Genomic DNA, 12,918 nt, shown 5'->3' with positions numbered 1-12,918 from the left:
AGTTACATAATATTTCGAATGTTTCGTAAATTAGATTCAATTTTTTAGCATAACAACTTCTCAATTAGTAATAAACTCGTTTCTTTTAATTGATGCATCTATTTAAGATAATATTCAAATATCCATTTGGCTTTAACGTTGACATGTCCTCCATTTTAGTTCATTTATTACGTTTGACAAATGAGTAATTGACTCGGGATCTGAAATGGTCACATGGTATTTGGCTAGATGATAAAATATGATGGTGTTATAGATCTTAGTGGAATATAATACTAACAAAATATACTAATGCATAAGGCAGAAGTTAGATTTATAGAAAAGTCATATATGAATTATTGGAATCATATATATATAAAAATGGATCTCCTCCTCCTGGAGAAGGCGCTGATCGGCCTCTTCTCCGCCATCATCGTCGCCGCCGTGGTCTCCAAGCTGCGGGGGAAGAAGTTCAAGCTCCCGCCGGGGCCGATGCCGGTCCCGATCTTCGGCAATTGGCTCCAGGTCGGCGACGATCTCAACCACCGGAACCTCACCGACTACGCCAAGCGCTTCGGCGACATCTTCCTCCTCCGCATGGGGCAGCGCAACCTCGCCGTCGTCTCGTCGCCGGATCTGGCGAAGGAGGTGCTCCACACGCAGGGGGTCGAGTTCGGCTCGCGCACGCGCAACGTCGTGTTCGACATCTTCACGGGGAAAGGGCAGGACATGGTGTTCACCGTCTACGGCGAGCACTGGCGGAAGATGCGGCGGATCATGACGGTGCCGTTTTTCACCAACAAGGTGGTGCAGCAGTACCGCCAGGGGTGGGAGGCGGAGGCCGCGGCGGTCGTGGACGATGTGAAGAAGATGCCGGAGTCGGCGACGACGGGGATCGTGCTGAGGAGGCGGCTGCAGCTCATGATGTACAACAACATGTACCGGATCATGTTCGATCGGAGGTTCGAGAGCGAGGAGGATCCTCTGTTTGTCAAATTGAAGGCGTTGAATGGAGAGAGGAGCCGATTGGCGCAGAGCTTCGAGTACAACTATGGCGATTTCATCCCGATTTTGAGGCCGTTCCTCAGAGGCTACCTCAAGCTGTGCCAGCAGGTCAAGGAGAGGAGGCTGCAGCTGTTCAAGGATTACTTCGTTGATGAAAGGAAGTAAGTTCCTCAATTCTAAACGATACAAACTATGAAAATATACACAGATTCGTCGTTCTTAATTCTAATTGGCTGACTTGATTGTGTTTTAATTAACTTTGATTTGGATGTTGATGTTGTTATGTGGGGCTTAGCTTTATTTAGTATATGATTGTGTGGGAACTTCTATTTTAGGATATACAACTAACTTTTGAGGGAAAGGTATTGAACAGGGGAATTGAGTCTTATCTGCTTGCATAAATCATAGTTGGATTCCACTCAATTTTGAACCCATGGTTATTGTCTCATTTGTAGGGTCTGCTTTTACTTTTGCATTAGTGCATTTTAGTTTGCATAGTGTTCATAGCTTTTTAAAAAAATGAAGTTGAGGACTTTGCTCCTTTTTCGTATTGGCTTTGGACTGTGATTTGATCCTAGTAAATGAAAATGTATTAGTGCAATAATGTTGCTCTCTTATTTTTATTCTAGCTATATGAATAAGTATCAAGAAAATCCTTTCTTTCCTTTTCCACTCCTGATGGATGCTTTTTGTATCTATAGAAAGCTCGTGAGCACGAAACAGGGCGATAATGGCCTAAAATGCGCGATCGATCACATGCTTGAAGCCCAGCAGAAGGGAGAGATCAATGAGGATAATGTCCTTTACATTGTTGAGAATATTAATGTTGCTGGTATGTTTCTCCTAGCTAATCCTTGTTATAAGTCTCCATGTGATTTGGTGCACTTTTATATTCAACCAAGTAAAAGAGTCCAATTTATCCTTGGGAAAGGATATTGTTGTCACATGATTTTCGCACATATTGCTCGCCTTCCACGCCACGTATCCTAACTATGGAAATGTTTGGATTTGATTGTGACATGTCACTTAGTGGATTGATGGCCTTCACAATATGAAAATTAATAACAATACTTGTCTCCAAATTGCAGCAATTGAGACAACTCTATGGTCGATTGAGTGGGGAATTGCTGAGCTAGTGAACCACCCCGAGATCCAGAGCAAGCTCCGTCACGAACTCGACACGGTACTCGGCCCGGGAGTCCAAATCACGGAGCCCGACACCACCAAGCTCCCGTACCTCCAGGCCGTGATCAAGGAGACCCTCCGTCTCCGGATGGCCATCCCGCTCCTCGTGCCCCACATGAACCTCCACGATGCAAAGCTCGGCGGCTTCGACATCCCTGCCGAGAGCAAGATCCTGGTCAACGCGTGGTGGCTTGCCAACAACCCCGACCACTGGAAAAACCCGGAAGAGTTCAGGCCCGAGAGGTTCTTGGAGGAGGAGGCGAAGGTCGAGGCCAACGGCAACGACTTCAGGTACCTCCCATTCGGGGTCGGGCGGAGGAGCTGCCCCGGGATCATCCTCGCGCTGCCTATCCTTGGCATCACGATAGGCCGCCTCGTGCAGAACTTCGAGCTGCTGCCTCCCCCGGGGCAGTCGAAGATCGACACCTCGGAGAAGGGCGGGCAGTTCAGCCTCCACATTTTGAAGCACTCCACCATTGTCATGAAGCCAAGATCGTTTTGAATCAAACAACGTTACACTCTTGTAGTAAGTATTTAAATAGGTGATGGTTTCTAATGTTTCTAATGGTCAACGGTTTTAATTTTGTGAATGTTGGGATGATGCCAAATGTCATGGTCAGTTAAAGCCCCATCCAGGGTCGAGCTATGTAACATTGTGGCCTGGGCGTGGTATTTAGAGATAGGTGATGGTTATTCAAGACTGAAGTTAAGTAGCTGGTTTGACAACATTGATGTAAGGTATTGTTGTTATGGTTTGAATATGGCTTTTTTATAAAATATATCTAATTTATACGTGCAAAGTGATAACTAAAATCTGATCGGAGGATTACATGGGGATGTTGAACTTGATCCTTATGGTGAGGTGATAAAGGATGATATCTTGGCAGTTGCGAGAAGAGTTCACGTCATCGAATTTAATTTCATCCCCAGAGATTGTAATCGTGTTGCTCACTTGTCATCTAGGTGTCCAAATTTTGTGGGTATAAATTTTATTCCTAAAAATATTTTGACTATTGTATCAGAAGAAACATCTTACTCCTATATATATATATATGAAATTTTCTTCTTTTCTAAAAAATAATTCCCTTTGAGGGTCAAGCAATGTCACTATGTCTACTATTCATAGAAAACGCACTAATATATACTCCCTCCGTCCCTGATTAATTATCACTCCTTTTCATTTCGGTCCATCCTTCAATAATGTCACACTTCATTTTTACCATAAATGGTAAGTAGGTCTCACATTCCACTAACTCACTTTATTCACATTTTATTATAAAACTAATATAAAAAAGTGGGTCCCCCATTCCACAAATTTTTTCAATCAATTTTTCTTTATATTTTTTAAAACTCGCGCCCGGTCAAAGAGTGATAATTAATCGGGGACGGAGGGAGTATTTCAGCCTATAAAAATAAAGACTTTGAGAATAACACGAGTTTTAGTACGAAATTAATAAAGTAGTATGAGACTGATTGCTAGAAAAAGTGATTGGAGTTTTGTTAGTGGAGAATAAGAAAGACCTCAAAAGAAATTAAAACTTACCAAAAATAGATGTGGATTCTTTTGTGGTTAGTTAAATATGGAAAAAGAAGACTATTTTTATAGGATAGAAGGAGAATTAAATAATTATAATGATGAAATAAGTTTATAAATATGTATTGTTGATAACAATAAATTTTACAAATATTATTATAAATCATCATCCGCATGGTGCCTATTCATTCTTAGTACAGTACTATGTAATTAAACAAAGAGTGAACTAAATAAATGGTACCTGATCTTTCACTTTCACACGCAAATAGTACGTGATCTTTATTTTATATCGTTTTTGGTACCCAGTGACAAAAATAACCCTAACTACTAAACTTGTGATTATTTTGTTATGAAGGATATTTTTGGAAATTTCTATTAAATTGTATACCAAACATGTGATTATTTTTTTCTTCATTTTTTATTTCTTTTTTTCTTCTTTAGTTTCTCCTTCTTTCTTTTTTCTTCATTTTCTTCCTTCTTTTGAGTATTTTTTCTTCCTTACTTCTTTCTTTTTCTCATTAGTTTATGTTTCCTCTTTTTTCTTTCTCTTCTTGTTCTTCTTTTTTTAGTGTTTTATACATACATCTGATTGCATTTATAATATAAATAAAAAACAAAACACCTAATTAAATTAATTATTTAAAATATTTAAATTAATTAAATATTTTGTATTGAATTGTTTTATACTCATTTTATGGTTGAAACACCTAACTAAAAATATTCAACTCTTAATATCATTATGAATATAATTCACAATTTTAAATTTTTATTAAGATTATATTTATTATTTATTAGTATAATGTAAAATAATAATAATAATAATAATTATTATTATTATTATATAAATGATGTGATTCATAATTTAAATAATTATATTATTATTACTATTTATTAGAACTAGTTTTTAGTATTATAAAAATAATATTATTATAATAATTAAATATAATTATTACTATAATTACGTATATTTGACTGATATTAAAAAATAAATTAATTATTAATTTATAATATCAAAATAAAATTTTAATATTGATTAATAATAATAGTATAAAGAGTGAGAAGAATGAGTGAAGAGATTATAATATCACTTTTGGTACTTAGTTTTGTATGCCCAAAATAACCTTAATGATACAAATGGAAATATGTATTTGTTTAGAGGGCATTTTGGGGTCAAAATTGCATCAGGTACCAAAAATGTGATTTATATGTACCAAAAACGATATAAAATAAAGATCAAGTACCATTTATGTGCGAAAGTGAAAGATCAAGTACTATCATTTATGTAGTTCACTCTTAAACAAAATTAAACCAATACCCATGAATAATTATAAAAATTATTTATATGAGTACATGCTTAAGCTGTTTAAAATATTTTGCAAACATACAAAAATTTCTGAGTTCTTTTTATTCGGTTTTGATTTTATAAATTTCAAATTCTCATTTCCACAAAGAAATGCAATTTGGAACAAATTTTTACAACTTTTTTTAATCCTTGATCTATAAAACTACAGACTTACTATTCTTTACAGTATGTTGAATTACAAATGTAGATCTATAAAATTACAGACTTACTTTTTACGTATTACTCCCTTCGTCCCACTTTAGGAGTTTCATTTGAGTTCAGCACGAGTTTTAAAAAATATAAAGAAAAGTTAGTGAAAAAAGATAGTGGAACGTGAGTCATACTTTTATATACACCCTCCGTTCCCGATTAAGAGTCGCACTTTTCCATTTCGGTCCGTCCCCAATTAAGAGTCACAGTTCATTTTTACCATAAATAGTAAGCATGTCTCACATTCCATTAACTCAATTCACTCACATTTTACTATAAAATCAATATAAAAAATGGGTCACACATTCTACTAACTTTTTCAATCAACTTTTCTTTACATTTCTTAAAACTCGTGCCAGGTCAAAGTGTGACTCTTAATCGGGGACGGAGGGAGTACTAGTTTTATAATAAAATATGAGTGGAAAAAGGTTAGTGGAATGTGGGCCTTTTACCATTTATGGAATATTCCAACTCGGGACTCCTAAAGTGGGGTAGATGGAGTAACTGATTTTTTGTCTGATTATTGTTTTTCGAAAAACTGCAGATTTAGATTTCAAAAATATACCAACGTCCTTATAGAACAATTATCAACAAACAACAAAAATTTCTAAACTCATTTTTACTAGTCAGTGGAGCGGGACTCAAAACATCAGAGTCAACTAAAGAGAAAAAATGGAGTTCACATGAGTATTCTTGAGTTTAAATGATATAGATGGCGTTTGGGTAAAAAATACGTTTCACAATTTAAGGGAGTTTGAGTAAAAATTTCATTGTCATTCCACATTGTGGCTACATAATAATTTGGTGTACCTTCCTAATAACTTCTTGGCAATTGAAAATACAAAAGGGTCCAATACCAGGGTAATGGCACCGCACTATCCATTTTCATCAATATTTAAAATTAATACAACATGTTTTAAGTTTACATGAATCGTGAAAAAAGTTTCTTTACTATTTTAAGGGCATGTTTGATAAGTTAGTAATACCAAGATAGAGAATTATATATGGACATTTCTTATTGTTTGATATTATAGTTAAGCTTAACTCAAAGCCCAGTATAAGACCATGACCCTATCTAATCTTACCAAAATTATAACATTAACCTTGTTTATGTATCTCACCAATTTGTCAAGTTAAGCCATGTTATTTAATTTATTTTCTATCAAACAATAACGGAAAAAAATCATATCTTTGCATATCTTGACATGAAGCCCGTATTTCTTATCTTATTTTACATATCTTCTCATATCCCATCTTTTTTATCAAACGAGTCCTAAGTTAATACATTCCGTTTAAAAGATACTGCTCAAGTATCTCTTCTATGATTAATTAAGTACACCGAAGTTCGGGCTGTAACATCATGCTGCATCTATTTAATTCACCATCCACTCAACAACTCAAACAGTTAGTTCATGAAGATAGTCAATATATTCTGATATTCCAATAACAATTTGGACAAATTAGCAAGTCTAATTATAGTGACTAAAGAATTGATACATATATGGAGTACTTAGAAAGGTAAGTATGGCTAAGTTAAAATCGGTAAACCAAACTCTTGTAAACTAGCTCTGTAGTTATTACTCCACTTATTAGCTCCGAATATAATTTCTAATACTAATATCTTTAATAGGCAACAAAGGAAGAACTCCCTTGTCTTCTCTATTTCAAGGTGAGAAATAGTATTAGGTTTAGGCAGATCAAAACAATTTGTTTCTCCAACAATACATTAGTGATAAGGTAAGGACCTAGCCACAAGAAACTCACCAGTAATTATGCTAAAACAATGAGAAAATGAACAAAAACATGTCATGACAAGTACTCCCTCCGTCCCGGCTAAGATGACATATTGCTTAGCCGGCACGGGATTTTAGGAGTTATTGGTTAAAGTGTTTAATTGGAGAGAGAGAAGGTGGGTGTAGGTATTAAAGTAGAGAGATGGAGATAGATGAATATTTTAATAGGAGTGAGAAAAAGTGGTTGAGTGTATTAATTGAAGAGAGAAAGTTACCAAAAAAGGAAATGTGTCATCTTAATTGGGACAAACTAAAAAGGAAAACGTGTCATCTTAAGCGGGACGGAGGGAGTACTACTTAGCGCAGGACCTACGCCTCTGTCATTCACCAACATAAACACAGGACCGTCAATCCCAAAGTTTACATTTTTAGTACTCCCTCCGCCCGACATTAAGAGTCTCCTTTGAGTTCATGAGCACGGCTCTTCCACTATTGTGGACACTCTTACACCCCTGATTTGATAAAACACATGGATCGGTTGGCAGGTGTTAGTGATATCGAATGTATGGCCAATCTTAGGATGTACAAAAATACATTCGTAGACTTTACATCTTATGAAAACAAACAACCAATCTTATATTCGAAGGAGACGAAAAGAAACTAACGAATCTATAGTTGTATGAACCTTAGTTATTTGACAATAGAGTTCAGCTTAATTAGTACTCCCTCCGTTCCAAGGAAGTGACCTCTTCCTTGAGGAGCACGGGTTTTTATGCACTTTTATTTTGTGTGATAGGTGGAGTGAGTAAAAAGAGATGGAATAAATTAGAGATAAAAGAGTTTTCATTTTTAGTAATAGGTCATCCTGATTGGGACAAGTCAAAAAGAAAAGTGGATCATCTTTAACGAAACGGAGGGAGTAAGATATCTCTCCTCCAATCAATAGGTTAGTGGGAGAACTAGTGTTGATCTTCTAACAAACACCTTAGTTATTTCAATGTCAAAGATAACGTGAAACGAGCGTTATTTTCGATTAGCTAAGATATGTAGATGGTTGGCTCTTTACACTTTATTGTTGAAAGGCATAAACTATAATATTCACACCTATAATCTTGTTTTATGCTAAAGTAATGGGAATTACAAATGTCATTTGATAAAAGCATTTTCGGTTAAAGGAAATTCTAAGATACCTCTACTTTGCATCAATAGTTGCGGTAGTACTCTCTCCGTTTCTTCATAATTGAGGCGGAACTTTTCGGTACGGAGGTTTATAAATGAATGTTGGGTGTGTTAAATAAATAGATAAAAAAGTAAGATGAGAAAAGATAGAGAGAATAAAGTAAGAAAGAGTAAAAAGTTACCATATATGGAAATGACTCAACTATAAAGAAACATCTTGAAATGGAAAAATAACTCAACTATAAAGAAACGGAGGGAGTATTTTTATAGAATAGAAAAATATAAATAGAAACTAAAATACTTGTACTTGCTGGTCTTAAAGTAGAACAAAAGACATTAATCAAACAATACAAGCTCACACTTTTTCATAGTACTTGGGTATTGTATGAGACAATCCAATCTTCTAAACAATTACACCAACACAGCTCTAGAAACTTGGTGATCTGGAATTGGCCTTCAGTTCTTGAGGCTCACCCTTCTTTAAGTCTTGCCTGCAGAATTTGGTACAAGTACAACCAACTCAATTTCAAACATCTCCCATTTAATTCTTTTTTTTTTTTGAGTTTTAGTATATAATACTCTTCGTCTTACTCTAATTAAAGTACTCCCTCCGTCCCACGTTACTTGAGTCACTTCTTTTTCACACTCGTTTTGAAAAAATAATAATAAATAGTTAAAGTGGAGATAAAGTAAAGTAAGAAAGAGAATAATATAGTTAAGAGTCTTAAATATATTATTCTCTTTCTTACTTTACTTTATCTCCACTTTAACTATTTATTATTATTTTTTCAAAATGAGTATGAAAAAGAAGTGACTCAAGTAACGTGGGACGGAGGGAGTATTTTTTATACGGAATTTAAGGAAGTGTTAGTTTAGTGATTTTAGTATAAAGAAAATAAAATAATTAAATAAATAAGTTAAAGTTAAATAAAGTAGAAGATGGAATGAAATAGTAGAAAATCAAAGAGAAATTAAATATGTTAATTTTTTCATAAAGAAAAATACTCTCAATTAGAGGGGAACAACTTAAAGAATACTCAACTCGTTGGGACAATGAAATAGTTATTACTTTTTTGTTTTGTAAAAAATATTTGAGACCTTTTTTTTAAGCGTAGAGTAAAGTGAAAATAGAGAAGGAGAATGAATAAAGTAGATAAGTAGTGAGAAAAAAATGGAAGGGAATAAAGAAAGATCAAGAGAATAGGATTTTGCCAAAAATAATTTGATAATATAGAAAATACGACTAAACAATGGGACAGAGAGGAATATTAAGAACATAGTAGTCTAATTTTCACATTACCGCAGTATGCCAACGCTTCAGTGCTTCAGCGATATCAACTCTGACTTCAAATTTGGGTTTCTTCTATATTCCTAACATCATCTACAACATGAAGGTCTAGTTGGTCTCCATATGAATCCTCTCGTTCTTCTACTATCTTTTTAGCTGACACCATAAGTGATTTATTCATACTGCAAAATCTCAAATAAATTGATTTCAGCATTGCTATATCTCCAACTTGTGATGGGATCTCTTTCAATTCATATAAACTAGAAAGATGAAGTTGTTGGAGAAGTGGAAAGAGAGAGTTATGTGTGACAATCCAATCTTCTAGACCATCACAATTGGCCAAAGTTAGAAACTTGAGGCTTGGAAATTGGCCTTCAATTGTTTCCCACATGCCTGTTTTGAAGAAACCATTACGTAATACAAACTTCTCAAGAAGAGGCAACGAACCGACTTTTTCCAATAAGCCCTCCAACTCCTCATCATCAGATGCATTAACAGTCAACTTCTTGAGTGAATGTGGGAACCTAATCCACTGCCACCACTCACCACTTCCATCTTCGGTGGAGCACCGCAAGTTTTCCAATTTACTCAAACATTGAAGATATCTTAGACACTTTTCTTCCTCCATTTGTTTCCCATGGTAGCTTATATGCAATACCTTCACATTAGGAATTCTTTTAACCACCTCCTCATCCAAAATCAAATTCTTCACCCCTTTGAGTGTTTGCAAATTCTCCATGATAACAACGTTATTGCCGCCTCTAGGAGGAACCGGGAGAATCACCTCGGCTTCCTTGAACTCGAGATGTCGAAGTGGATGCATTTTCCAAATTTCAGTCGGCACGATAAGATAATCCTCACAATAAATAATCAATGTGTGAAGATTCCAAAGTAGCTCGATCGAAGACGGGAATTTGGGCTTAAGAACACCAATAGCAAGATACCGAGAGTTCACCAATTCAAACACATTTTCTAGGAAATAAGCACCACTCACAGTATCTTCGTTAAGTGCTTTCAATATCCTCAGCAATCTAAGAGTGTGAGGTAGTCGAACTTCTACATCACAATCATCTTTAATGTGACAATCACTTATTATGGAACGAGCATGTGAAAAAGATCCCAAAACTTCACTTTTTAACAATTTTGAGGCTTTAGGTGGAAAAACAACCCGGCGTTCGGAATTATTAGATGGAGGATCATCTCTTATGACATAATGAAACCCTTCCTTTTCAGCTTCTTTCAAACACATGTCTCTCAACAAATCATGGATTTTACAATACGTAACATTTCCAATAGACCCCAACTCATCAACTAAAATGAGATTTCTATCAACCAACTCCTTAAAGTACTCTTGCGCAATTGTTTCCAAACATTTTCCACTCCTCGGTTTCAAAAATCCTTCAGACACCCATAGCCTTTCAAGCGTCGATACACGGATACTACAATCTTCCTCAAATATAGACAAATACAAAAAACTTGGCTTCAAATAGTTTGGCAAATAGATATAGCTCATCCTCAATATTCTCAAGCACAAATCATCATTACTACTATTAACAATTGAATTCAAATTTTGATCGACACGCTCCCAATATGCTCTCGTATGCTCAGATTTTGCCAAAAGTCCTCCAATCGTAACAATTGATAAAGGAAGACCTTTACAATTTGCTACAATATTCTTGCCAATATTCTCAAACTCAATAGGACAGCTCTCTTTCCCAAACACAATCTTAGAAAACAAATCCCAACTACTAGCCTCATCCAGAAACTCCATATCAACTCTATGAGACTCATTCAATTGAGCGCTCAAGTTTGACATCCTAGTTGTTATAATTATTCTACTCCCATTTTCACAATCAGGAAAGAAAATTTTTATCTTCTCCCACACATCCACACTCCACATATCATCCATTATTACGAGATACCTTCTGCCATATAAAAACTTATATAATTTTTCTCCCAATTGATTGTCATCCAGATGGGTCAAATTTTCATCCCCACTTGCTTGAATATAAACTTGTCTAAGTGTTTCTCTAAAATTATAAGTTTGAGAAATTGTAGTCCAAGCACGAATATCAAAACTCTCCTTAACAAGTCCATTCTCAAATAAACTTTTGGCAAGAGTGGTCTTACCAATTCCGCCCATCCCCGTGATGGGGATGATTTGGCGGTTGAGTTGATCCCGAGTGAGCTCATCCAAAACTTCAAGAAACACTTGTTCAGATCCCACCATCACGTTTTCGGTGGAATACGACCTCGTCAAGGGAGCAACAGGCTTTTTCTGCTGCTGAGGTTCGACTGCAATCTTTTGCACCTCTTTCGTGATCAGATCCATTTCTTCTATCACTTTTTGTAGATTAGTGTAAAAGCTGTCATCTTCAACAGAAGTGGATCGTTTATCAATTTGAACCACAATTTGGGCTTCAATAATATCCTCAGCTGCATAAACTGCGTTAGCAATGCTACGCTCTAATGGATCAGCTTCATGGCTATTGGCAAAAGGGGAAATATAAGTATCAAGAAACTCTTGCAAGAAGGTGACATTTTGAGTAAGAGAATGAAGTTGTGGTTTGGGGATTGAAATGGGAGGGGAAGGGTGTTTGTGAAGGGTGTCTATAATATGCGTAAGAGAAACCAGAGCACCATAAGCTGCCATGATAACTCTTTGAAGGAAATTAAAGAACACAACCAATATGATTCCCCAAATGAGAATTGCAACTTTTATAGCATAAAATTAAACACATAGTAGAAGAATCATGTGCACCATTGATATCGATATAAGTTGGATACAGATAATGTTGAATGCTTTTTCTACTTTTTTTACTTTTCCATATACTCCCTCCTTCCGCCATTAGAAGTTCCATTTACGAGCGGCACAAGTTAAGAAAAGTGAGTGAATAAAAGTTAGTGGAATATGAGTTCCACATGTATATATTAATTTTAAATGAAATGTGAGTGAAATGAGTTAGTGAAAGGTAGGACTCTATAACCATTTATGGTAAAAGTGAACCGGGACTCCTATTCGTAAATAGACTAAAATGGAAAAATGGAACTTTTATTCACTAACCGAGGGAATACATATTAAAGAACTAAGGGAATATATAAAGTTACAAATTCTCAATGTGGCACCAATACATAGTTGTCTCCAATTTGCCCAAAAAGAGAAACCACTACAAAATTCCTGGGGCAAAAGAAAATGATACTAGTACAATTTGATCTTTTTATCCGCATCACTAAAAATCAAAAAGTGACCGTGAATGGCAGGCCGAACAAGTCGACCTCGCGCGTGGCAACAACGATATTGAATGCAGAAAATGCTTTGGTTTCAGGATTAAGGGGAAGCACCGTTTTATGGTTGGTGTGTGTTGGAGATATCACGGAAGATACACCAAGATTAGGAACTAAATTAGAATGATCTCACATTAATTGTAAATTATCTCTTCCTGATTTATAGCTAGGGTAAATCATA

The 12,918-nt window shown here is 35.6% G+C and overlaps 2 protein-coding genes across 2 annotated transcripts; one reads left to right on the top strand and one right to left on the bottom strand.

Annotated features, from left to right (window-relative positions):
• The first annotated feature begins 353 nt into the window (after positions 1-353).
• Positions 354-2,670, top strand: LOC125200968 (trans-cinnamate 4-monooxygenase). The gene is made up of 3 exons (XM_048098822.1): positions 354-1,142; positions 1,683-1,813; positions 2,070-2,670. Exons 1-3 carry the CDS (start codon positions 358-360, stop codon positions 2,666-2,668), a joined length of 1,515 nt encoding a protein of 504 aa, XP_047954779.1. The 5' UTR covers positions 354-357; the 3' UTR covers positions 2,669-2,670.
• Positions 2,671-8,442: 5,772 nt separating this feature from the next.
• On the bottom strand, positions 8,443-12,125 carry LOC125211937 (putative late blight resistance protein homolog R1B-16). The gene is made up of 2 exons (XM_048111908.1): positions 9,465-12,125; positions 8,443-8,655 (listed from the first exon to the last, which is right to left on the bottom strand). The coding sequence occupies exon 1, from the start codon at positions 12,103-12,105 to the stop codon at positions 9,511-9,513; it is 2,595 nt and encodes an 864-aa protein (XP_047967865.1). The 5' UTR covers positions 12,106-12,125; the 3' UTR covers positions 8,443-8,655; positions 9,465-9,510.
• Positions 12,126-12,918: the final 793 nt, after the last annotated feature.

The sequence above is a fragment of the Salvia hispanica genome, chromosome 1, assembly GCF_023119035.1.
Source record: "Salvia hispanica cultivar TCC Black 2014 chromosome 1, UniMelb_Shisp_WGS_1.0, whole genome shotgun sequence".
NCBI lineage: Eukaryota > Viridiplantae > Streptophyta > Magnoliopsida > Lamiales > Lamiaceae > Salvia > Salvia hispanica.
Note: the sequence above shows the minus strand (reverse complement) of the source record. Positions and strands in the feature narration are given on the sequence as shown.

Coding starts and splice junctions, on each gene's coding strand:
- LOC125211937 (XM_048111908.1), bottom strand. CDS start 12,105: ATGGCAGCTTATGGTGCTCTGGTTTCTCTTACGCATATTATAGACACC.
- LOC125200968 (XM_048098822.1), top strand. CDS start 358: ATGGATCTCCTCCTCCTGGAGAAGGCGCTGATCGGCCTCTTCTCCGCC. Junction 1,143..1,682: donor TACTTCGTTGATGAAAGGAA/GTAAGTTCCTCA, acceptor TTGTATCTATAG/AAAGCTCGTGAGCACGAAAC. Junction 1,814..2,069: donor TGAGAATATTAATGTTGCTG/GTATGTTTCTCC, acceptor TCCAAATTGCAG/CAATTGAGACAACTCTATGG.